The 26,301-nt window shown below is 34.8% G+C and overlaps 3 protein-coding genes and 1 long non-coding RNA gene across 4 annotated transcripts; all 4 read right to left on the reverse strand.

The window, feature by feature from the left end:
* Positions 1–8,010: 8,010 nt before the first annotated feature.
* LOC130655530 (uncharacterized) lies at positions 8,011–13,950 on the reverse strand. The gene is made up of 2 exons (XR_008984678.1): positions 13,801–13,950; positions 8,011–8,349 (listed from the first exon to the last, which is right to left on the reverse strand). It is a non-coding gene; the product is annotated as an uncharacterized LOC130655530 (long non-coding RNA).
* On the reverse strand, positions 9,787–13,792 carry LOC130655529 (QRFP-like peptide receptor). Its single transcript, XM_057458304.1, has one exon. The coding sequence runs from the start codon at positions 11,898–11,900 to the stop codon at positions 10,941–10,943; it is 960 nt and encodes a 319-aa protein (XP_057314287.1). The 5' UTR covers positions 11,901–13,792; the 3' UTR covers positions 9,787–10,940.
* Positions 13,951–19,248: 5,298 nt separating the features above from the next.
* Positions 19,249–21,774, reverse strand: LOC130655533 (tigger transposable element-derived protein 4-like). Its single transcript, XM_057458306.1, has 2 exons — positions 21,332–21,774; positions 19,249–20,599 (listed from the first exon to the last, which is right to left on the reverse strand). Exons 1-2 carry the CDS (start codon positions 21,715–21,717, stop codon positions 19,399–19,401), a joined length of 1,587 nt encoding a protein of 528 aa, XP_057314289.1. The 5' UTR covers positions 21,718–21,774; the 3' UTR covers positions 19,249–19,398.
* Positions 21,775–24,999: 3,225 nt separating this feature from the next.
* Positions 25,000–26,186, reverse strand: LOC130653884 (zinc finger protein 675-like). The gene is made up of 4 exons (XM_057456383.1): positions 26,134–26,186; positions 26,014–26,030; positions 25,920–25,926; positions 25,000–25,630 (listed from the first exon to the last, which is right to left on the reverse strand). The coding sequence occupies exons 1-4, from the start codon at positions 26,184–26,186 to the stop codon at positions 25,000–25,002; spliced, it is 708 nt and encodes a 235-aa protein (XP_057312366.1).
* Between the last annotated feature and the right edge of the window lie 115 nt (positions 26,187–26,301).

Below are 26,301 nucleotides of genomic sequence, written 5' to 3' on the forward strand. Positions count from 1 at the left end.
GAGATTTAGCTAGGTATAAAGAACATAAAAGTAAATTCCTAGTTAGCTGGTGGTTGGCTTTTTATGAGGCTAGCTATAAAACGTGTCCGGCATCAATAGTATCATCAAAACTGAAAAAAAAAACATGAAAAGACCTTACAGAAACCTTTGCTATGAGTAACTTATTAAACCATGCTCTTCTTCAAATATTTTTTTTAAAGATTTATGTTGAATGAAAGAGTAGAGAATACTAAAAAAAACAGCTATCTTTTTCGTAAACACAATTTCCGTTGTAGAAAGTCTCTAATTCGAATTTCCAGGTTTCAAGGGTGAAAATTTGGATAAGAGAGAGAAATCGAACTTTTTTGAAAAAAATTAAAAAAGTAAGGTGAGAAATAAAAACGAATAAGTAAGTTGGAACGAAAATAAAAGAACTCACTGACTTGCGATTTCTTGCGATTTCTCTTTGTCTTACAATACAAAAAAAATCAAAACATTCGAATTCGACAGAGATTCAAATTACGAAAAAACATTCGAAAGTGTTAATGGTATATTTACACTTAAAAATTCGGATTATAGAGAGAATTTAGCCGAAAGAACCTTAAATTAGTTCGGATTATAGAGGTTTTCGGATTACAGAGATTTTGATAATAGAAAGTAAATTATGAGAGTTTCTTAAGGAAAATTGACGGTGACTTTTAAATTGTTCGGATAATAGAGATTCGGATAATAGAGATTCGGATTAGAGAGAGTAAACTGTATATTCTCGGGGAAATATAACTACCTATATACTGCTCCCACGCAAGTGTTTGTGTGTGAGCATGGACTCTATGGTATGAGTGTGGCGTATTCATTTTCTCCAATAAACACTAAGAAAAATCACATCCTTCTTAAACATCATCTGCTAAGTTGCACATCATTACCACTTTTCGCATTTGTTTAAATTGTCTGCTAAATATTTAGGCTGCAAGCCAGTAATCACAAAACGTTTTAGCAGAATGTTTTCTTTGATACTTCTCCTGTAGTATAGTTTAAACCATATCATGAACCCATGCAAAAAGCAAACTATAATTCATTCGAAAAGTGTGAAAACAAGTAACTTTTTTTGTGTAGAGAACCAATTTTTTACATTTTAATAACTTTCTTTTTCAATACTAACAGTTATTGTGTTTTGGCTAATAGATGTGATATGTTTTTTTATCGAGTGTAACTTGTACGCTTCAGCTTGCCATGACCATAAACAATGCAACAACCAGCGTCTATACCATTCTCAATTACTATCAAGCATCATCATCAATCATCATCATCTCCATATCGCTACCCAGGATGGCCCTCATTAGCTCCTAATGGTATTGTAGAGATAGAGAAATGTATGTTCTGGCACAGTCCCTAAAACGCGCACGCCCACGGTAGCCACAACAAATCCAACACCATCCCATGCTTAGCCACGCCTAGTGGGGTAAAGTCCCTATGACGCAGCATTGAGTAAGGACATATCCCTAATAATAAATGAAATGTAGTGACGTCATCAAAATATGCAAAATAGGAGCTCCAAAATCTTTCTAGCACCATTCCCTAAAAACCAACGCGCATATCAAAGGGTAAGTCCCTATAGTAGTATAGGGGAATGAATATAAGTATACTGACCTCCTTCGACACTTTTACTCGCTCAAACCCAGCTAAAAACGCTCCCCCGACACTCCCCTCCAAAATTCCCAAAACTCATGTAACCAGCACACGAAATTTTGATGACGTCATCAAAAATTTTAGCGCATGTGCAGATCACACGGCAACCGACAAATTTAGCGCATGCGCAATCGAGTAGGGGATTTTCCTTACTCAATGACCTTTTTTGTTTGAGCCCTACTTATAAAAAAAGAGCATGAATTGGTTTAGAAACGCTATTAGCAAACTATATAACACCATATCAGCTCCAGTAACAGCAACCCGCGACGCTCTTACTGGTAGATTGAAGAGTGTGCGGGATACTGTTATTTTTTATTACAACAAGGAGAAGGAGCAAATTTCACCAACGCTTCATGATGTTGTTGAACATGAGGCGCAGATGATAGAAGACGGAAATCGTGTGAAGACATGGCGGTTTAACAAGACCCTTAACCAACCACTGCCAGGTGCTATTATGCAAAAAATCACGCCCCATATCGATATGAGAGTCACTGTGGTTTATAGCTTCAACTGTGATATTCACAAAGGTGGTGGTGATGTATCAGGTTCTCACAAAACCAAGAGCTCTGGGTCACAATCGAGCATTGGTGAAATCGAAACCTTCATAGAGCAATGCGAGATGAAGCGTCTCGACCTCGAAGATGCGGAGTTTTGGACCAAGGCATACCTACCACCCGACAGAACTATCGAGACCCCCGGAGCATACGAGGGCAAAATTGTCTTCAAGCACGGGCAGATCAAGAGCATCTCTACGAGGGAGCCGTTACTTGGATGTGGACCACTTCCTGATTGGCTATGAAAGAAGAGATACATCTACGGCTTTGACAAAGAAGATGAAAGAACGGACAATTTGTGCTTTTGGAGATGCCTAGCCGTTCACTACAGAGGAGAGCGCAAACAGCGTGAAAAATGCATCACACAAGAATCCCTCGCCCTGGCGAGAGTACTACGAGGACCCCAATCTAAAGCGTGAAGATGTGCGCTCTACAAAAGCTTGTAGATTTCGAGGGTATTGCCAAACGATTCAAGATTAACATCAGAGTTTTTGAACCGAAGACAAACTCTGATAAGGCACCATGGCGGCTCGTATACGGGCAGAATCAGTACAAAAAGGGGTTAGACACGATAAATCTTGTTATGTTGGCTGGCCACTGTTTTTTCATCAAAAAGATGGATTTTTTAACGCACCATTGGGAATGCGAGGTGTGTAATCAACGGTTCACGCAAAGCAACAACCTCACGCCACATAAACAGGACGAGTGCGAAGGTGCCAAGACTACGATCATTTGCAGGGGTGAGAAAGTCAAGCGCATGCCAAGCAAGTCTGAGAAAGTCTTTTATGACGAGGGCATTAGCTATGCAGCATGCCAATGGATGGAGGTGATGACTGAAGAAAAAGGGAGGCACATACATCACGCACTCTGCGGACATGGAGGAGAGAGAGTGATGCGAGATGCTCTAAAGCGTGAAGTGTGCAGAATTGACGGTTATGAGCCAATCTCAAAGACCGTTTAAGAATATAACGGCTGCAAGTGGCACGGATTTCTATGCCAACCCAATAGATCCTATGCAGACAAGAATCTGTACATTGCAACTAAGTGGAAGGAAGACTTCATAATGGGGTCAGGGTATAACCTTGTCACAGCATGGGAGTGCGAGAAACCACCAAAAATCAAGAGATGCTTCGACAAAGAATTTCGACCCTACCCCCACTACATCGTGTTTGACTTTGAGGCCCTCCTAGCACCATTGAATTAGCGACAAACAGCAGATCTAACATATCTATCCGAGCATATCCCGGTAAGTGTTGCTATTCAGGACAGTCTCAACTAAAATCCAACATTCATCAAGCACCACGATCCCAAGGTATTGGCTAAACAGTTCGTTAAGGAGCTGGGGAAAAGGCAGGCCCTCATCGTTGAAGAAGTTGAGAGAGTGTACCCAAAGCCTGACGATTTTGACATGCAGCCATATAGATACCAAGACGCTTGGAACGAGTGGGTGAACCAAGTTGCGCTGGGCGGATTTAACAGCGGTAAGTATGACATCAACCTAATCAAGCGGTATTTTGTCGAGCAAATTGCCAAAGACGATAACGACAAAGTCACTGTGGCAAAGAAAGATAACGACTACATGTACCTCACAACCTCGAAGTTCAATGGTGCAAGTCCTTGGAATGCAAGCTTGAAAAACTCGTGTTCCCATATGAATGGCTTGTCACAAGTTGAATCATGTAGGCCCTATCGAGCACGAGGCCTTCTACAGCAGTCTTAATGGTAAAAACACGCTAACGAATGAAGAGTATGAAACATTCCGCGTAGAGTTTTATAAGCGCGGCTGCGTCACTATGATGGACTGGTTACGTGAGTATAACCTAGCCGATGTTATACCTTTCACCGAAGCTGTGGATAAGACGAGACTGCAGTATTATGACGATGAAATTGACATTTCGAAGGATGCGGTAAGTATTCCAGGCGTGTCGATGCGATACGTATTAAACAAGTCTCTACGTTTACACCCTGAGTTAGAGCTCTATGCTCCAGGCAAACCTGTACACATAAATGCAAGGATAACTGTTTCAAAACCCGTTGCAAAGCCTGCAAGCAGGTCCAAAAAGCCTGTACAGAGTGCACAAAGAATGAAGCTTACGAGCTCTTGCAGACAGGGATAGTGGGTAGCCCCGCGATCGTCTTTTGCAGGTACCATGAGAGTGATGTGACGGGGATCAGATCTCATGTATACGACGAACCCCGCTCATGCAAGACCATTCTAGGAAATGATGCAAACATGCTCTACCCGAGCATCCTGCTGCAAGATTTCCCGTGCGGGAAGGAGAAGCTCATAAAGATCGCTGAACCGAAAGCAGGACAACAATAGTAGTTTCTGCCTTGCACATATACCGATGATAGTGCCAGAATGGCACTAGCTTGGCAGGGTTAATCGTAGGGTACTGGCATACCGTAAAATTTAGTTGTGATTGCATCCTTGTAATACTTAAGCTTGGCGTTCACGTAATGTTCCTTTTTTAGGGCTCTGTCGTCAATTGCTCAGATATAAGCTCTGAAATCTTGGACCAAATTTGACGATATTTCGCAACCCAATCAGGGTACTCTTCAAAATCGAGACTCATTGCCGGTACAGCATTATACCATGTGTGCATCAGATTTTAGGTGTTTTTACCCTTAGGGCTACCACGAGTTTTCGTGTATGATACTCTATAATGTACCTTGGATCCTTACCTCCGTTGACAGGTATGGGATCTGACTCTGTCAGGTATTCTACATTGATAACGTCGATGTCTGTAAAGATAGCGGCAAATGAGTAGAATAGTTTTGGATTCAAATTGTTGCATCTTCTTTATTGTATATTTCGAACGACTGCAGAGAATTGCATGTCATTGTACATACGCAGCCACCTCCGTTGTACGTGATATATTCATGGTAGCAGTACCAGCACAACATTTTACCCTTTACCACGAACCTCCGACCACAGGCGCGTCTATCGTACACATCGAGTACCCTTTTACAGTCGTTACATTGTTCCATTTACTTATCACAGCTACAAGGACGATTATCCTTTAGATCATCAAGACGTTCCCGTAGGTCTTGAATCCTCTGATTATTATACTTCTCCCTCTTCGATTCTTGTACGCATGCTAAGGCTATAAGGGGCAGAGAGAGACCAATGCCGGTCAGGAAGGTCATGTGTACTATAGTTATAAGGCTATTAAATATTGATTGACAGTTGACGCACATTTATTAGTAGTATTTTTGATTATTCCCCCTCTTTACTGCGATCAGGGAATTCCCCTTTTTGGATGATAGGGACTTACCCTTTGATATGCACGTTGATTTTAAAGGAATTGTGCTAGAAAAATTTTGGAGCTCCTATTTTGCATATTTTGATGACGTCACTACATTGCATTGATTATTAGGGATATGTCTTTACTCAATGCTGCATGATAGGGACTTTACCCCACTAGGCATGGCTAAGCATGGGATGGTGCTAGATTTATTATGGCTGACCGTGGGCGTGCGCGTGGGCGTTTTAAGGACTGTGACAGAACTTACATTTATCTATCTCTATTGTTATCAAGGGTTTCCTAGCGCATTTAAAACTCCCATTTGAGCTTCGGAAGCCGTGCAAGCACAACAATCGCTCAACTAGACAACTGCCTAAGATATTAATCCTGTTCTCATGCTAAACATTAAGCAGAATGGATCGATTCACAGTTCGATAGTCTCTAGCATAATTTGGCCTGGGTTTGAACCCCAGACCTTCCGCACTGGAGGTGAACGCTGCTCTACCACAGAGCCACCAGTCACAAAGCCGCCGTCCTGATTACGATCAATACAATAACTGTGTTCCCGTAAATTAAAGCGTAAAATTAAAAAAATATAGAATCGGCGAAAGCATTTTCAGTGAACGACTTATGCAAACTCTTGTTAGATTATCATATAAGTTAAGAATATTGCAAAAGTAGTTACAACAAGTTAATTTATTATTTTAATTTTATATATTTTGTTGTCATTTTCTAATTTTGTTCGCTCTTCTATTTTTTGATATGAAAGAACGAATGGTTTTTACTGAAATTTAACTGAAGCGAAATTTAACTGTAGCAATTTCAGTGTATCGAAGCAATAAAAATATAGATTAAATTACTTAAACTACATTATGCATAGTTAAGCAATTTTAAAATGAAATTGATCCCCGTGTGTTGGTATATTCACCATGCGTCTTACCAATTCATGGCCTCTTAAAAACGCGATAAAAGCATTAAATAAAACAAAGCAGTAACCAACTTACACTTCTAATACTTCGCTGGTAAGGATGGGTTCTTTTTGTTTACCTTTGGTTTGTTTGTTTCTTGTGGTGGTGGTGTTGTGGAATATAAATCACACTACTGCCACATCAAGATGTCGTTGTAAATTGCGATATTGTGGAAGACCGACAAACTGTAAAGGTAGTAAAAATTAACAATATATCTGTTTATTTACTTTTCTAATAAGACATTCTGAATTAAAACGAAAGCTGTCTTCTTTGGTATGGTAACACATGGAGCCATACTGATTAAGTTTTACTTACATGTATTGTGAACTAGCTGGTAAGGCCTGTGGAAAAATCCTCTTAAGAAAATAAACTATTAAAAACTACACGTTTTTCGTTTTATTAAAGCCTAGTTTATAAAAAAAATTAAGCCGGGATTTGGAAAAAATGAACACCTTAAAGAACATGCTGAACCTTAACCAAATCTTAACTTATAACGAAGTATTTTTTTGCGGCTTTTTCTTAAAACGCATGTGACAATAATTAGTGCACTTTCGTTGTCGGATATAAGTTAAAAATAAAAGGCTGTGAATAGCTTTTTAAAAACTCAATTTGGCGGTTATTTACGCTAAGAATATAAAAAGACCAATTTCGACCTCAATTCCTTTAACAAAAAAAACAACTAATTCCAGTCAAAATTCATAAAAAATGTGTAAATGGTTAAAGATTAAGCAATTCTCGTAATAAATTCCGATTTTAATAAGTATCCATTTGTTAATCGAAGCGCCAGAATAAAATAGACACAAACAAAAAATCCACTTACTGAAAATTATTATTCTTCTCATCATAAATTTGGCGCGAAAAACTTTCTAATCGAAATAGACCACGAATATGATAACACTGTTATTGTTAAGGCCGGTTTCTATTACCTTGTTACGACTTTATTGTGCAACAAAGCAACGCAAGAGATTTTGCACAACAAATGTTATTTTTTCTAACAATTACTCACCGTAATAAAAATCTTTCGTCCGTAACTTTTCTCTGTTGTTTATAACAAAAGCAAATGCTTTGAGGAAACAATAAACGTTAATTACCCGTGACGTTTGTATAATAAAATTATAAATTAAAATTTTTGCTAAAGAACGCTACATATGCCAGAATAAAAAGATGATAGTGCGCAGTATAATCGAGTTTAATGAAGCGAGCGTTGTTTAGTGCCTAGCTTTTCTTGGTTAAGGAGCTGTTCATATGAGGCGAGCTGACCCGGTTAACCGGGCTGGCTCGGTTAGGCGGACTGATATTTTGTTACGTTCATATGAGGCGAGCTCTGTTAGGCGGGCTGAGAATAGTCACGAAAGTTTGTTCATATATTTTATATCGCGTTCTAAATAAAATTTAAATTACAAAAAATCTTTTAAAAAATGTAATCCATGAAAAAGCTACAAATAATGCTTATTTTGTCAAAACAGTGATAAATACACAACAATAAAATTGGGTGATAATGTTAATGGAGCGTTTTTATATATTTAATGTTCCAATGCATATAATATAATATTATTTTCACCAATAGTTATACAAATTGACAAAAAATGCTTTCTACAAATAAAATAATATAAAGTGAGTCAGCCGCCTGGCCGGACTGGCCCGTTTATATGGAAAATGTTCATCCCGCCTAGCCGAGATCTCGGTAAAAACAATCGAGCCAGCTCGCCATTTTTGTATGTGTTTCTTGATAGTAGCGAGATCCCGTCCGGCCGAGCCAGCCTGCTTCCATATGAACTGCCTCTAACTGACCATCATCAAGCAGTTTGGGGTCTCACGTAGGCTCGAAAAGTTCGTGGGATTGACCTTCGCCCTTTTACAACTGATGTAGCATTAAATAATCGATTAGCAAATGTAATTCTAGAAAAAACAAATCTACTTTGCCTGTTACAGACACACGAAATAAGTGTATTATTGCAAAAGCTACTATTTAGTCCCGTGAAAAAATCTACTTGTAGATACTGTGAACAATGAAATAATTTCTTTTTTCATCAAGAGCTTTGTACATTAAAGCGGGAATGAATAGATGATTTTGATCGTGACGCTTGTTGTTCATAATCCCCAGACCTCTTACGCAAATCGGCAGGCTAAATAATGCAGGCGGTAAAACATGGACCAGTTTATTCCAAACTTTATTTCAAGTAAAGGCATCTTGTTATCTTGAAATTGTTTTATATAGCTTGTAGTTTAGATTTAGAAGATATATCAATGAGAAGGCCTGCATTTTTTTGCTTGCCAATTTCTCTGTTTTTTTTCCGCACATGCGCAAAAATCCCGAAAAAACGTAAACATTAAAACTCGTTTATTGTCAAGGTTAAGTACAACAAAAGAAAATAAATAAATCAAAGACAGCTGGATAAGCGTATAGAAGTGCCATTCTAAAGCCGAAACCTTAGTCTTAAGGTAAAATAAAGCATCCCCTTTGATCGAAAGCTTCTGTTCTGTAGATCTGTCTTTAAGAGTAAGTTTTTTTATCTACAGAGCCCAAAAAATGTTTCTTCTTCAGATAAAATGCTTTAGCTCGATCTATGATCGATATTTTGAAACCAGTGTCGCTTTTCTGCAGGTCAACGAAGCCTTTGTCTTAATATTGTAATGGTAATACAAATGGTAGGTAACACTAATAAGCTTCAAAATGAATTCTGCGAAATATTTTAGGGAGTATTATAAAAGATAGTTGTGGCTGTTGTGACGTAAACAAAAAGGGGAAACATGCAATGGCTACGCTGCTGTTTATGAGAAAGGCTCAGTGTGCTGGAACTAACCAAATTATGATAGTCGCATTTGTTTATGTAAGTAAATTGAACTTGACATTTATTGTAAGCAAAATGTCGGAATTATCGTTCACAGAATTTCGCAATATAACAAAAAACGTTTTATTATCTTCACCAATATGACGTCATAACCATCAGAGTCGACTTTCGATATTTGAAATACCTGGGTTGTAAATAAATTTTGATTCCTATTTTTAGCCGTCTGAGTAAAAAAATTTATTTCCTTGCAAGTAAATTTTTTCTTTACAAAAAATGGAGACCTATAGGTGTCAAAGGTGAGAAGAACAAAAATGTCTCAGCCTTATATAGCTACAAGGCTAATACAGCTGTTTACCGCAAAAACTTGCTAATACTGATGTATTGGTCTTTCTTTGTAATATGTATAGGTGGACCAGTGTGCGCAATTTATTGTCAACATGGAAGTATATTGGACAGATTTGGTTGCAAATGCTGCAGTAATTTTTTTTGTTTTGAAGCATAGGAAATATTTGTTTTGTAAAAAAGAAGTTAATTTGTTATCGATGTATTCACTGTTATAATTATATTTTTTTAGAAAAAAAGAAAAATAATGTGTTATCGATGTATTCACTGTTGTAAACTTTATCAGGTCATTCTTTTATCTGAGACTTAATGATATCTTTTTTTCAACAGTTGTTATTTGTTTTTCTTTAGAATTCCCTAGATGTACCATAAGAAACACCTTTCAATATCTTTATGGGAAACGCTCCTTTGACAGAAACAACGGAAGATGGAGTTGCATAAGGAAAAATATTCTCCACCAATGATTGTAACAGGTAAGTATATAAAACAGTGGTTTGTATAGTTTCTCTTTAAACATGCGTTGTATTAAGTACCAAAAAATAAAAAGAAGAATAAAAAGAAGAATTCGTTGGTTGTTTCAATTGACTCGATTTGTAAAGATGGATACAAAAACCTTGTGGTGCAGTTGAACATCGTAAGTTTCTAAGATACTGGAGCATTTAAATTACACGCAAAGATGAATTGGTTGGATGTTTAAAATAAGTTCAATACTTTGAAGAAGGGCGATGACATAATTAACAGTTGGGGAGTGGGGTGAGTGTATATTTAGCCCGGTTGCATAATCGTAATTGTGCAATTTGTTGTATTTTTAGACTGCTGGTTCGTGTACAGGACTAGCATACTGGCGCGTTTAATCTTCCATTTAACACATTCAAACATCCAAACTCTGATTTTAAGTTTTTGTATTTATGACTTCAGCTTTTTTTATATTAAGATATTGCCATCATATTGCAGCATAATTTAGCAAGTAAACAGTGATTTGTTTCAACAAAAAAAGAGGCTCCTGAAATGACTTGTCTTCTCTTCTATTGTGTTTAATTTTATTACAAAAACTAGGAGAAAAGATTGAAAATAGGTGTAAAAGAGTCTTATCTAACATTTAATATATATTTAAAATATATTTTAAATATATCTATATTAAGCAGGGCTAGGCGGTAAATTTATAGTTTAGAGAATTAGTAAAGATTAAAGTTTCTATAAAGAAAACCTAGATGCAGAGAGAAAGGTCAGTGAAACTTGTCGTGATTTTGTAAATGCAAATCTATACAATCTAGATAAAATTTTTGTTGTTTTTGCTTTGTGTTACTTTAATTTTAGTGGGTATATTGTGTTATTATAAAATAATAATTCATTTCTATTTCATTCATCAGATTATGAAACTGTAGATGGTTCCGTTCTACATGCCACACAAGACAACATCCCCCTTACTTTTCTACGTATTTTAGTCAGTCGGAAATAGTAAACAAACGGATTAAACAATCCATTTAAAAGTGCAATGAATTGAAAAACTGGAAGCATGACTGACTGTGTAGAGATCGTCTTTCCCAATAACATAACGTGGAAGGAGTAATAGACCATTGGTGTGAAGCAGATGGTTAATGTTAACGATATGGACAAAGATAGTTTTACGGAACGGCTTTTCATTTGTATCATTCTTTTCCCATCTCGATCTGTCTCAACAATCCTGCTACATATTCTTTTAACTTCTCTGTACACTTTATGATGGGCGAAAAAGAGTAATAAAATGACTAAAAGAAAAATAAGGCCAGCCAGTTTTTGAAACATGTCCCAAAATGTGCGGAATATAACACTTGAGATAACACTAAAAGCAATGCATGAAATCCATAATAAAGCCAATGCCACCATGAACTTTTTCTTCAAAGAGGTTCCTTCGTAATAAAACGGATGCATTACAGCTAAGTACATTTCAATTGTGATGAGAAGTATTGTTGAAACAGATATCAGCACCAGACTGTAACCAGTAAAGTTGATATATAAAGCAACGTTACAGTCCATATAAAATTCAATTGACTGATATATAGTCAGCATCCAAGCTGGTGTCCCAATTACTGCAGCTAATACATCACTCACAGATAACATTATGTACAAACATTCCGATATGGTTCTAGTTGCGACACATTTAAACATAACTGCTAGATACATGAAATTAAAGATTATGGTTAAAACGCTTTGTAATAGGAGAGAACTAAACAAGCACCAGTAAAACGTTTCGGGAGGTGTTATGTTGGTGCCAAGAATATCGCAATATACGTACTTTGAAGTGACATTATTCATTGAAGTGACATTATTCATTGAAGTGACATTATTCATTTCTGCACAACAAGTATTTTTCTTGTTTTATTGCCTGGTATTCAAAAGAGGAATAAATTTTACGTTTGTTACAATCGATATGATGTGTATAAAATCTAGGAGAATGGAAAATGGATACCCCTAGACACAATACATTATACAATCTTTTTGTCAGCATACCTTATTGACAGAATTTTTAGTTATTTAAGTCAAATTGCTAGAACTTTTGTTCAATTCCTTAAAAAATAATCAGCTTTGTACTTTAATAACTATAAAAAATTAAGAATAATTCTTTTCCCTTAAAAAATTTTACTGAACTAAAGCTTTGACAGCTGTGAGCATTTGGTTTAATTTTTCCACGGGCAAATAAAACGGTAACACCAAGTGATTGTAGCTACTTGCGGCTACCAAATCAAAGCATCCATAACAAACAATTTGGATAGATTGAGTCCATCTGCTATTACCTCTGACTAAATCACATGTATAATCATGAAAGAATTCAAAATATTTTTTAATTGTAACAGATTGTTAACATTTGTTGTTTGGGTGTTCTTTAAAACATTCTTTTTTCTTTCAAGGGAAAGCATGATCCTTTGTTTTTATTCATTCATCTAAATAAAACCAGGTCGTTATTCTAACTTTGAAGTTAAAAAATTAAAATTCACTGTGTTTGAGAAATGTTTTGATTTTTGATTTTCAATTGCTTGGTCGTGTCACAGCTAGGAGGCTAAAAAGAAAACAAAGAGAAGGCGCGGCTTGAAAAATATCATGCATTTAATTACGACTTTTATAAAAATAAATAAAAATTGTTGACAGAATTTTTGCGATGACGTAGCTGTAAAAATATCTACCAAAATTTAAATTGGAGAAGATTAACTGTAACTTCTGGCCTAGTTTGGAGAAAAAAATTATTGGGTGTGAATTTTTTACTAATAAAGTTGTGAGAAAAAAAATATATTACACCTATTACTGTGAGTGCATCATTGACTTTGACACATACTATATACCTGTACTAAAGCGCTCCACCTGGATGTGTGACACTGTTTACCTATCGCTCAACCTGGTGTTCAACAGTTGATTACTGGTTGCTTGACCAGTAATCAGGCTTTTTTGTTCGTTTACGATACTAAATTTTGTCGAACGAAGCAATATGTTTATTAAATTTAGACAAAAAAATATTTTAGTATAATAACCATTGCTTTGCTTAACAGGCTTATTTATTAACTGTAACACTGCTAAACTTTTGAAGACAAAAAACATGACCTAATAAATAAATTACTTGTTCGAGGCGTGTCTTAGTAAAGTATCTTAATTTGACTATTGTGTTTAAAGAACAAAATTAAAAAAAATAATGCACAAAAACCCTCCTCCTGTTTGTGTAATTTTGAGCTGTGGTAAATAAATTTCTTAAGGCCGGTCAATAAAAAGTGTTGAACAACAATTGTGCAACAGTCGCACAGCAGTTAATCGCCGTTCCCACTTTAAAACACATGCTGTAACTACAACAAAGTGATGTAAGAGATGTTGCACAACAAAGTAGTACAAAAGATGTTGCACCAATGTTGCAGAGATATTTTTCTATCTCCATAACAGTTGCACAAAAATTACTGACTCTAATCTATGGTGGCCATGAGATGTTTGAAATATTAACGACATCCTTTAGGAACGTAACAGAAACATATCATTAAATTTGAACGACTCCGTCAAAAGATTGATTTCAAGATCGAAATACTTTAGCAGTCCTAGCATATTAGTTATAAAAAATGTCCCAGGAAAAACGTGATCTGACTAGAGCTACTATAAGCAAATCAAGGTAATATATACCCTGTGTACAACTATTGGGAACGGGGAGTTAGGCTAAGAATGATGTCAGATGGCTTAAGCAGACATACACAAAGGTCGTTGTGGAAATTGAGCTTACAGAAGATTGGGTAACAATAGATTCCATCAGCAGCAGCAGCAGCAGTAACAACACAAAAATGCACCAGATAGTTATCCGTACCAAAAGTAAGTTTGGCTTGGTACAAATTAGTTCATCTCTTACTACCGACCAAGTCACATGCAAAACAAATTTTAAAAAAAATCACAATTCTTTTTTTAACCTAACTATTAACAATTGTTGTTAGCGCGTTCTCTTTTTCTTTCTTTTAAACTTTATTCACCGTATAAAATTTATTAATTTGTACCGAATCGTTATTCTAATAAAAGCGAATTCCAATAACAAGTTAAATATATTCTTTTTTTAATTCTTTCATGAAAATAATTAAAATTGCCATATGTTATTATTTTTATTTTTTATCATTTTTACTCGGTCAAATCAAATTAAAAGAGACAATGAATTCACAAAGCCCAAACTAGATTGCTTATAAACGTAAAAATACCTGATATAGCTTCATAATATTTAATTTTCGGTCGCCCTTGAAGATTTCAAATATTTCAATAAACGATTCCTAACCCTTTTTAAAGCAAATTATTTTTTTTTGTTTATATATTCTTATAGACACATTGTTTTGAAATTTGTATTTCTTTTATTTGCTAACCCTCAAAATAATTGAAAAAATAATGAAATTTTGCTATAGGTCATCGCTGAAATAAAAACAAAAAGGGCGACGATACAAGAAAAATAAAATAAAATAAAATAGTAACTATATAATTATAATAGAAATAATGAGCTCTCGTGCATGTTTTGGACGAATGGAGAGTAAGAAATTGTTCAATGTGCTGCTTGTTCAAATGTTTTGCATTAAAAAAAAACTTCTCGTGTAACTTCTTTTCGTGTGACTTAAGGTTCAGATTTTTGAGTATCATTTAAGGTTAAGTGCTAAGAAAAATATTATGTGGAAAATCAAAAACTTGACGTCAAATGATGACGTCATCATAAAATCCTTAGAATAGACAAGACTATCAGTTTTGAGGTGTCCCTAAAAGGCTCGGCGCCTCAATGGTGTTAATCTTGTCGAGAGAGGCAGTTCATATAATTAAGGGTAACACGCGTCCAAAAGTTATTATACAATTAATATCACTAATGGTAAGACCAAAAAACAAATGTAAAAGAATTCATGCACAATGTTTTACCATCCCTTTTTTAACTGTTTCACATCCTCGACCCTAGGGTCTTTTGGCCCTATTCCATTATTACGAAGCAGCTACGCGTTTATTAAAGAGAACCAGCCTAGTATCTCAGAACCAGGCTGGTTGTATACATTAGAGATTATTACATATCCTGCAATCAATGATATTTGATAGTAGATGCTAGATAAATTTAACTTCCATGCGACTGAAGAAAATAACTCCTTTATTGAAAATTTAAATTTGTTACGAAAGTCCAATGCTCCACTAACCCACGTCTATTAACCGTATACTGTATACAATCAAAAAACACAAAAAATGCTCGCTGATATACGCAAAATCTTCAATCAACAACAACCTACTCGTTGCTTTATTTTCGATTTATTCTGATTATATGCAAAATAAATAATTCAAGTCTTCGATTGTTTACTTTATCTATCAAATGTTTGTTTGTACACTTTGATAGAAAAAGACAGATTGTAGCACAAATACAGTCGAACATCGCTGGTTAGTACGTTCCATTGTGTTTTAAAAGGTTTTCTTAAAGTCATGCTAGTGCTTCGTCCCAGGGTTTGGTGTCAGAGGCGCTATCGCTTACTTGACGACCGGCTGTTAGTGTCAACAACTCGTGGAAATGAGAGGTTGCTATACAAGCGTTAAGATTCAAGTCATTTCATGACATTTTCGTACCTTTCTTAAAAATATTTGTCATAACGGAGTGGAAAATAAGTGCACTGGTTTAAAACTTTACTATCCTCACCCTTTCTCTTGGCCCCTGAGCCGTGCCGCTATCACATTAATCAAAAATGCAAAATGCCCTGGGTACGATGGCTCTGAGGGGTCACACTTCTGTCATAACTTTTTTTTACTTCTGCACTTTTTTTCAAAATACTTCTGCAATTTTACTTCTGCAATTTTTTTGAAAATAATTCTGCAATTTTACTTCTGCAATTTTTTTTTAAAATACTTCTGCAATTTTACTTCTGCAATTTTTTTTTAAAATACTTCTGCAATTTTACTTCTGCAATTTTTTTGAAAATAATTCTGCAATTTTTTTTTAAAATACTTCTGCAATTTTACTTCTGCACTTTTTTTTTAAAATACTTCTGCAATTTTTTTTTAAAATACTTCTGCAATTTTACTTCTGCACTTTTTTTTTAAAATACTTCTGCAATTTTTTTTTAAAATACTTCTGCAATTTTACTTCTGCAATTTTTTTGAAAATAATTCTGCAATTTTACTTCTGCAATTTTTTTGAAAATAATTCTGCAATTTTTTTTTAAAATACTTCTGCAATTTTACTTCTGAAATTTTTTTGAAAATAATTCTGCAATTTTTTTTTAAAATACTTCTGCAATTTTACTTCTGCACATTTTTTAAAAAACTTTTAGGAAGGAACTTTATTTAAATATGGCGGATATAAACAGGTCGTAAAATGCAAATATTTTAGTGCAATATGTTAGCTAGGCCCCAGCCCGAAGAAATTGTAGTTATTAAAATAAAGTTTACTTTAGTCCTCAAAGTTTTGGTGAAATAAATATTTTTTGATAATATCTTTTGTTGCTTGTTAGTTTTTTGGAAGGTTAAAGGTTATATAGACGCTAGCTAGCTATTTGTGTGGACCTAATGGGATGGCTTTTTATAAAAATGTGAACATAAACAACGTTTAACTGTACTAAAATTGGTGCCTTGGGCAAACTGTATTATTATTTTTATTTTTAGTGTAAATCAATGGAAAATATTTTAAAGAATACCATTAGAACAGAAATCAAATCATTTATGGATTCAGAAAATACAAATAATGAAAGAAAAGAAGACTAAAAAGAGAAGGGTCCACGAAAAACAGAACAAAGACCAGGACAACTGTTATCCAAAATTCGAGCAAAGTCATCTGAAAGTGGAAGTTCACAATATTCTAGTCGACCCTCCAAAAAGTACAAAAAGTTACAACTTAAGTATGAGAGATATGATAACCTAATTAACGAATTCAAAGTGGTAAGGCTAAAAGATGGAGGAGGCCCAAGATTCGTTGATGTGGAACAAGAAACTCCTATATCATTTCAAGAAATAAAGGAACTAGCTAAAAACCTTTACTTTGATGATAACAACTGACCATGATGACATTTTTTATAATTAGGGAAATACCAATCAGTTTATTTACATGCTTTTGTTTTATTTTTAACTTCTTTTGTGGTATGTAGACATCCTTCTTTCTTTATATATTACTCACTAAGCTTTACTACGGTTTACTATGTCCTAATATCAGTACAAAAATGGGTACGAGAGTATAGTTATGTTGCCAAAAAAGGATTTGTTATTTTGTTAAGATCTATTTGTTTTTACGATTGCTGTGTTTGTTGTATATATATGACTCACATTTATTTTGGTTTACTAGAGATGTAAAAATTACTTATTGTATGAACTTTTTAAGGAAAAAAAAGCAATAAGAAAACAAAAAATGTTTATATTTTGTTCAAGTGTATTATGAGAAATCATCAATCTTTTCAATAAGATAAAAACACAAATGTAGTGCCTCCTTTGGATTTTGTGGTTGAGCGATACCATCGCGATTCATAAAATGCTCTGCAAACTCCTGAAACTCGTACGAGAAATCACAAAGCTCATTTTCAGCGACCGATTGGAATTCATTAACTTCCTGCGGATTCACGTTTTGTAAACAATCCTCTGCGTCAAACAAATGAGGAAGGAAAAACATAGAATCGGAAGGACCACTTGGTCCACCATTATTGCTTTTTGAGATTAAATGTGAGTTCCATTCCTCAAAAATTTGAATTTAAATCACTTCGAATCAATGGCATAAAACAATATCGAATACAGTCCAATATAACTGGATCGGAAGTAAAAAGCGTGTCTGAGTCAGCTAAATCCCGGAAAAAATGCCGCCACCACCCAATACGATCCCGTTGTAACATGGCCCAAAATGACTCAATTCTCTGGTTCTGTGGCGATGTTGTTATACTGAAAGATTCATCAGTGTCTGCGCCTGAGAGTGATCTCAAGTAAACGTGAAGGCACTCGATGAGTGCATGTTTAGTTCCATCATCTGCTTTAATTATCAAAGGAAGTCCTTTCAAATTTAAAACGGCATCTAAATAGTATCCAGCGATAACTTCGAGCAGTTTATTAGTGGTCCCTACTTTAAGCCAAATTATTTTGCGTGAAAAGCCGTCAATACAATCATGAATGCTAAAACCATACGGCTTAAGATTATCGTGGCCATCATTGTGCCAGATATAATTTGGGCCTCGAGCTCGGTATGCTCTTCGACGAAGGCGCCGTCTCTTTCTCCTATTTACTCCCTCTGGATCAAAATACCTTATTGCTAGCCTAACATTATCTCGTCTGCAGATTATGCCTTTTGACGTTAAACATCTATGAATGCGACGATAGCCCAGCTCAGCTCCACTACCATCCAGTTGCTCCTTCACAGCCTGCATCACATCTGTGTGTTGAATTCTAATACTTGCCAAGGGCTTTTTTCTCATACCATAAAGACGAAACCATCTTTTTAATGTCGATAAACTAGTTTTATAGTTATGATGTATACGAAGGAATTTTAGTATCTCTAGGTATGTGATTGAAATAAACCTTAATAGCATCCTTCACGCTTTTCATGACGGTCTAGTGAATAAGGAGATACTAGACAACTGATTAATAACGCCAATCGTGAGTTAGATAATTAAAAAAAAAATGCAAAAGTGAAAAAAGAAAATTGCTGAAGTAAAAAAAAAAAAAAAAATTGCAGAATTGAAAAAAAATTTGCAGAAGTGAAAAAAAAATTTCAGAAGTGAAAAAAAAGTTAACAGAAGTGAAAAATACTTTACAGAAGTGTGACCCCTCAGAGCCATCGTACCTGGGAACGAAGTTGATGCCTGAACTTTTATTAATTGACAAGAATAGCAACACATTAATGTTAATTTTCACGGATACCAAATTCCACTAAATTTCGCAAAATTCGAAAAATTTCTTAAAAATAAGTACTCGTGAAAAACTCATAAAAATTTGTCGGCAAAATAAATCTGTAAATATTTTTATCTGGCAGAAATATTATTCTAGAGAGTTTCATAAAAACACTCAGATTGTAGAAATCACAATTGCTTGTTCCAACCGGTCCCTTATCGTTTTTTAAGGGAATCCACCTTCAGAAGAGTTTAGTCCTCAAGATTAAATAGTTTTGTTTTTTCTGGAATACGCTAAGGGTTAGCAAATACAGTAGAGTCTCCATAACTCGAACAGCCACGGGGAAAAGGAAATCGTTCGAGTTATGGAGACATTCGAGTTGTAGAGGTTTTCAACTTTTAGCGCAATATCCTCCCTTTACGTGGACCAGCTGGATAAAAACGTTATATTTAATCTTAAGTCTAACTTTAAGGGGGCTATTAGGTTAATGAAAGTCAAAACAATACACTTTTAATGAATTTTTTAATGTTTATTTAGAAAAGAAGTCGGTGATAACTGTTTGCTTACAACTCATATCAAAATCTTTGGCGATATTACGATTCAAGTCCCTCAGGGAAGCTATCATTTCTTCTCCAAAATGTGAAAAAATACTCAAGTCTTCGAGGACGTTGATAGCTGTACGCACTTGCTCGGCCGTCGGTCTTGTGATCTTATCTTCTTCCTCCTTGTCTTCTTCGTCGACCTCTTCTAATTCTTCGTCTTGAGTCCCAGTGATCTCAGCAATGATGTCAGCAGTCTTCAGACGCCCATGGGATGTACTGACTTCAATGTCAAAATCAATGAAATCTTCAGTTGATAAGTCAGGATCAATGTGGTCAGGAAACCTTCGTTTTATGTAAGAGAGTTCAGCATCGAGGGTTGGAATTGGGTCTTCTTCTACTTCGCTGGTTAAACTTTTAAAAGGGTCGTCATCTTCGTTGATCGCTCTTTCTGCATCCTTTTGGGAAATTCCTGATTTTCGAAAGCAATTGGTGAATGTTTTGTTGGAAACATCATCCCATGTTTTCCTTAGCATGTACATAGCTGCAAGAATCGAGAACTTCGGAGTCGATTTTTCCTCGTCCAAGGCTTTTATCAATTTCCGCACTGCTAGCGATCGATATTTTGCTTTCAGGGCGCGGATAATTCCTTGGTCCATAGGTTGGGTTCGGGACGTGGTATTTGGAGGAAGAAAGATCAATTCTACCCATTCCAGGTTTTCAACATGAGGATGTGCGGTACAATTGTCAATAATCAAAGCAATTTTTCGCTTAGAGACAGAGAATTTTCGATCAAGCTCGCGTACCCACTCTTCGAACAGCTCTCCAGACATCCAACTCTTCTTTTGCGAACGGTATCGACAGGGTAGTGTTTTGACACCTTTAAAGCAACGAGGGTTGGCGGACTTGCCGATTACAAATATTGGCAATCGTTCCCCCAAGGCATTACCAGCAGCTAAACCAGTAAGTCTAACTTTGCTGTGTTTTCCTCCAGAACACTTATCACCTTTCATATGCAAAGTTTTATTGGGAAGGCATTGAAAGAAAAGCCCGAATTCGTCGGCGTTAAAAATGTCTTCCAGAGGATAGCGGGAGAGAATGGTTGGTAATGTTGTCTCCGACCATGGCGCTGTCATTTCCTCAGTGACGGACCGTGATTCTCCAGCGATGGTTTTGAAGGATACTCCATACCTGAAAGGAATAGATGAGAAAAACGTTTATCTCTGTAGTTGTGACTAGTGTAGATGGAGCTTTACATTTTGTTTGATTCGAATCATGGAATTCTAAATTTAGAATGCCATGGCCATGATTCGAATAGAAAACATTCGATTGTTACCATGTTTTGATTTGTGAAAGAATTCGAATAGAAAAAGATTCGATTTTTACCAAGTTTCGAAGTTTTGACGAGTGAAAGAAAGCATGGAAGCCATGAAAGTCCAACAAGTCAAAAGATTAACAGACATTATTTGTTGTATAGAACTTCCTATCATTAAACTTATTACGTACGAAATCGACGCTTTTGTCATGGGGTATCATGTTTATAAAAGTAATTGGACACCCTCTGTTGGAGATGAATTTTATGGTTTCATGGAACCAACAAATAAAATGGATAAATATGCAGTTGCAGTCAAGAAAAATAATGGAGAAATCATTGGACATCTACCACTAGGAAAGTCAGGACGCTTTGCAAAAGTCATATTTTACTTTCTGAAGAATGACAGCTTCAATGTTTGCAAAATAACAATTACTGGAAAGTCATTGAATACTGGTGATGGATTAGGGATGAAAGTCCCATGCAAATTATCCTTCCTCTCTGAAAGAGAGTCTATTGATATTTTGAAAAAACAACTACCAAAGCTATTGTAACATTTTTTTAGATTTTATCTTCACGAAAATAAACAAACAAAATCTTAGTCAACTAACCTGGTTTTCCATTTAGCCATCCACCCCTGAGAAGCTTGAAATGACTCGACACCCAACGCTTCGGCAAACTCAAGAGCTTTCTCTTTCAGCATCGGGCCACTGATTGGGATATTATCACTCCTCATCATAAGTAACCATTTATGAACAGCTTTGTTCACATCTTTGAATTTTTCTGGCTTTGATCTCTTCGATGTTTGCCCGTTGTTAAACTGCTTGTAAAGCTTTTCTTTATTTTTTTTCCAAGTTGACAGGGTGCTTGGAGAAATTTTGAACTCTTTTGCCACATCCTTTGGCGCAGTACCCTTTTCCAACGCTTTAAGAGCTTTGTACTTGATTTTGCACGACTTATTGTCAATTCGACGCTTTGATCCTGCCACAGACGACATTGTTATGAGAGTGTCTTTCTTTTGAAATTCTTTAGATTTTCTCGAAAACGTTCGAAAAAGACGTTCTAAAGGTTTGGATGACGCATCATTAATCATTCGAATTAATAATAAGGCCTGCAAAACACGTATTGACAAGATTTTTAGACCCAATTTATCAGGAAAACTGTTCGAATTTTGATTATGATGTCAGAAAATTCGAGTTATGGAGAGAAAAGTCTCCAAGGGACAAAAAAATTTGTTCGAGTTAAGGGAAGATTCGAGTTATAGAGGTTCGAGTTGTAGAGGTTTTTTTATAAGAGTTTATTAGGAAATTTTCACGGTGCCAACGAATTTGTTCGAGTTAAGGAGAGATTCGAGTTATAGAGGTTCGAGTTATGGAGACTCTACTGTATGTAAATCAGTTATTTTGTATTATCTGTTATCAGGCCAGTAAAATATCATAAATCTTCTAACTATACAGAAAAATAATCAACACAAAAACTGGTGTTTTTTTTTGAAAATGAAAATAGATCGGAGAATCCAATACACTTTTTTTGAGCAACAAAGGGATTTGTCGGGCTCAACGGTTGCCCAGTTTTCGTCGACTATTAGCCTATTTTACTAAGCTTTCTTCGAGGATATTTAATTCAGTTTTTCTCAAACGCAAGCTTAGACGGAAATAAATGTCAAAGCAAATACCAAAAATTCAAATCCACCTTCCAGCAAACTCCGAATTATAACCAACCAATGAGCATAAAGCCGACGCGATCAATGTCACTCTCCTAAATAATACAGGTAAGTGAAACCATTCTCGCTTAAAACAAAAGATTTCTGATATTGACCACGTGAACAAAAAACAACAGAATGAACCAATCAAAAAGCGCAGTCAGAATTTTGACCGCAGAAAAATCGTTTGAGACCAAGCGTAATATTTTCCACCTTAACCATTCCGATACCTGGTGGTAAGAAAGCTATGCTGGGTCTCCTGGCTATTTGACTATATCTCCTATCTAGGAAGTTCAAAATCACGGTTTTGCTAACCAGCTCTTTTTCAAAATGATTTTTCATTGACAGTAATATTCATTAAAGCCTATTGGTTCCTGGAATGCGGGCGTGTTGGACACTTTCTTGAATACTTACAACAAAACCATATTTTCTTCCAGAGAGAACGGTAGAGAAAATACATAAGAGATTCATTATCTTTTAGTATTATTAAGAACGCCACACAATAACTTGTACAGATTTAATTATTTAATTTATTCATTCTTAATCCATTCATTTACATAAACGAACATCAAACACATTTACTGAAAAATTCGAAGACACTATCAGGCAAAGCTTCATAGGAAACTAGAGGTTTAGAAAAGTTTAATACTTCAATATGAATAAAAAATAGGGGAAGAAATTTTGGTAATTTATCTTTTCCAATCAAAAACAATATTATAAAAAAACACGTGAAAAAAAAATCATTTTGATCGAGTAAGAAAAAAATTTTGTTGTCAAATTTAACGAATTTCCCGAGCTGAACTAGATTTTTCCCCACTATTTTTTGACACCAATTAGTTTCCAATAATTGATTTATTTCTATAAATAATTCGAAAAAAGTAATAAGAAGTACAGAAACTTTCAAAAACTGTAATCACAAATGTTTCGGGATAAGATCATCTAAGTTTAGAAATGCTTCACAGTGTTAAAAGTTACTAAACCGAAAGTAGCTTTGTCGATAAGAGATACAATTTGATATTCTATAATTAACCAATAAATTGCAGAAATCACCATTATAAAAACGTTCGAAATAATAGCTATCATAATTTGAAAAAAATTCAAAAAAATTCTAAGCGATTTAAGAAAAATCAGACCAATATAATTTACAGAGAAAATCTCTGTCCTTGTCTGTGTACCTCTATGCTCTGTCGAAAATATTCAATGACAATATCATTTATCAATATTTACTGAAGAGAATGGCCACAAAATATAATTTCAGGAGAATTTAAGAGGTTTTCAGATCGAAACTAAAAAAACGTATAAAAACTGATACACATTTCAGGACATTGCGAAAAAATCTTCGGTGGAATTCAAGCCTTTACTAACAGTAAATATTGTTTGATCTTTTTTCCCAAAGTACTTCTTTGAAAAAACTGTATGGCAAGCTCAACAATATCAGAAGATTTTAGGAAGAATCAATATTTTGAGTCAAACTTTAGGTAAGCTAGGAGGTTTGGTCACTCTGGATCAGAACTTTCAAAAGTGAGTCAAAAGAGTGACAAACATCATTATGATGCGCAAATCACTGATAACTTTAAATATTGTTCCGGTTGGATTTTGTCTGATCGTTTATCTCCGAAATAAAGAATAGAAACATTTGAACAGTTTTGAAATGAAGTTTAAATTTAATTTTAAAATATACTATTTTAGATCTCGTTGTCAACCTTTTATGTATTCCACCGTATTTAAACAATTTTAGTCTATGTAAGTCACCTTTCAATTACTGCATTATTGAGCTTTAATATATTTGCTTGTAGCCATATTAAAACAAATCTGGTAAATTATGAGATCGAATATCAAATGCCCAGCCAATTCATAAAAATATATTTATGTACATTTTCCTGACTTTATTTAAGTTTTAAAAGTGCAAGAATTTTTTTGGCCACTTATACAGGTGGCATTTCCTCTGTTGCATGTAACCTATGAAATCTGCCTACATTTAGTTCTTAACATATTATATATATTATCCAGAAGCTAAATGGATGCTAGCTTTTTTCATAGTTAAAAATCATTACCTAATGCAAAAATGTTATCCTAAAAATCAATTAAACCAACAAATATATGTGTATATATATATAGTTAAAAATGACAAAACTTATAAAAAAAATTAGATACATTTCCATTCTGTTTTGTAAATTAAACTGAAGAAGACATTTAAAATAAATATAAAAAAATAAGCAGAAAATTATTAACCACATTTGAATCAAAATTGCAGACTAATTAAAAAACAACATAAAAGCTCGACTAACCTTAGTTTAATGTCGCCACTAAGAAAAATAACTTTGCATGAACTCAAAAGAACATATTTTATACAGTAAATATCTCAAAATGTAAGAAAATAAAACATTTATATTTATCAAAATACTAAAAGTCCTAAGGCTTGTGTTAAAAACACAAAAAATATTTTGTTACAAAAATAACAAAGTATAACATATTATGATGAGGTTTACTTTAAAAATTTTGATTTTAAAAATATCCTTCACTTCTTCTAATTTTTAGTTTTTCTTTTAATATATATATATATACATTTAAACTGCACTATTCTGCCAACGTTTTGTTATCCTGCAAACCGTGAATAACTTTAATATGATTACTCAACGCATCCGCGTGTTTAAACGGCTTCTTGCACAATGGACAAGGTAATTTCTTCTCCGTACCATGTACAGTCTTTATATGTTTTCTTAAATTACTACTATGGTTAAAAGCTCTCTTACAGAAGGAGCATACATAATCCTTCTCGTCACTGTGAACACATTTTATGTGCGTGTTTAAATTAAACTTTCTACTAAATCTTTTCCCACATATGTCGCAAACATGGGTTTTCTCATCTTTATCCAACTGTACACAACTCGATGAATTTTTGTGCTGAACAGAATTATCTTCCTGCATTTGCGACATGTAAGAATCAAACACTTTCCTTCTTTTGACGTACCTACGACTCTCTTCTGTTTCCAGAATTGCTTTCTCCTGGCCATCGCTTTCGCTGCTAAAGTCATTCGACGAGCGTGATGAAGGACGAAATATACCGTCAATATCTGACAGAGTGCCCTCAAAAAACTTGATCACTCTATCAGCTTCATCTTGTGATATATCATCCTGTTGGATCACCTCAATGTATCCATTCGCATTCCATAACAATGGCACTTTGCACATGCTTTCCATCACTGAGCTTTGATAAAGCATTTATGTAAATTAATCTGTTTTGCATAAAATATTGAATTGCAGAAGAAATATGAAATTCAATTTTCACACAACAATTTTACAGTAATCTTATTACACATTAAAAGGGTTACAGAGCGGGAATATAGGAATATTTGCAAAAAAAAGTTATGTTAGTAGAAACCAGGGGCAGGACTTTTTTTTCCTTTTCTGGCCTCCAGCCGTGTCATTTATTCTTAGGTCATAAAACTTACAAGATAACTCACAAGAAAAAGAGCCTGTAAGTTATCTCAAATTACCTCTTGCCTAAATAAACACCAAGTAAATTTGTGATTTTCATGCATTTTAAATATGTTCATAAAAATTTTCGTAAAAAGACCAATTTGTGCAAACAAATCTTCGTGAAATTACTATATAATAACATAAGTCTGTTCGTAAGCAAAATTAAAAACCACATCATTTAATCCGACTTATAATCATAGTAATAACTTGTGTCCAAGCAAATTGTGTTACTTCATGTAACCAGGTGACAAGGACGCACAAAATAGTGGTGCGGACAAAGACATACTATTGGATTCACTAAAATAATTCTTTGCAAAAGACAAATAAATGGTTCTTCCACAAAAAAAGTCTTCTTGAAATTGCTAATTTTGTATGATCAGATACTGTTTGCCTATCATC

This window comes from Hydractinia symbiolongicarpus, chromosome 8 (genome assembly GCF_029227915.1).
Source record: "Hydractinia symbiolongicarpus strain clone_291-10 chromosome 8, HSymV2.1, whole genome shotgun sequence".
Classification (NCBI taxonomy): domain Eukaryota; kingdom Metazoa; phylum Cnidaria; class Hydrozoa; order Anthoathecata; family Hydractiniidae; genus Hydractinia; species Hydractinia symbiolongicarpus.

Coding starts and splice junctions, on each gene's coding strand:
- LOC130655529 (XM_057458304.1), bottom strand. CDS start 11,900: ATGAATAATGTCACTTCAATGAATAATGTCACTTCAATGAATAATGTC.
- LOC130655533 (XM_057458306.1), bottom strand. CDS start 21,717: ATGTCGTCTGTGGCAGGATCAAAGCGTCGAATTGACAATAAGTCGTGC. Junction 20,600..21,331: donor ATGGCTAAATGGAAAACCAG/GTTAGTTGACTA, acceptor TATTCCTTTCAG/GTATGGAGTATCCTTCAAAA.
- LOC130653884 (XM_057456383.1), bottom strand. CDS start 26,186: ATGTCTTTGTCCGCACCACTATTTTGTGCGTCCTTGTCACCTGGTTAC.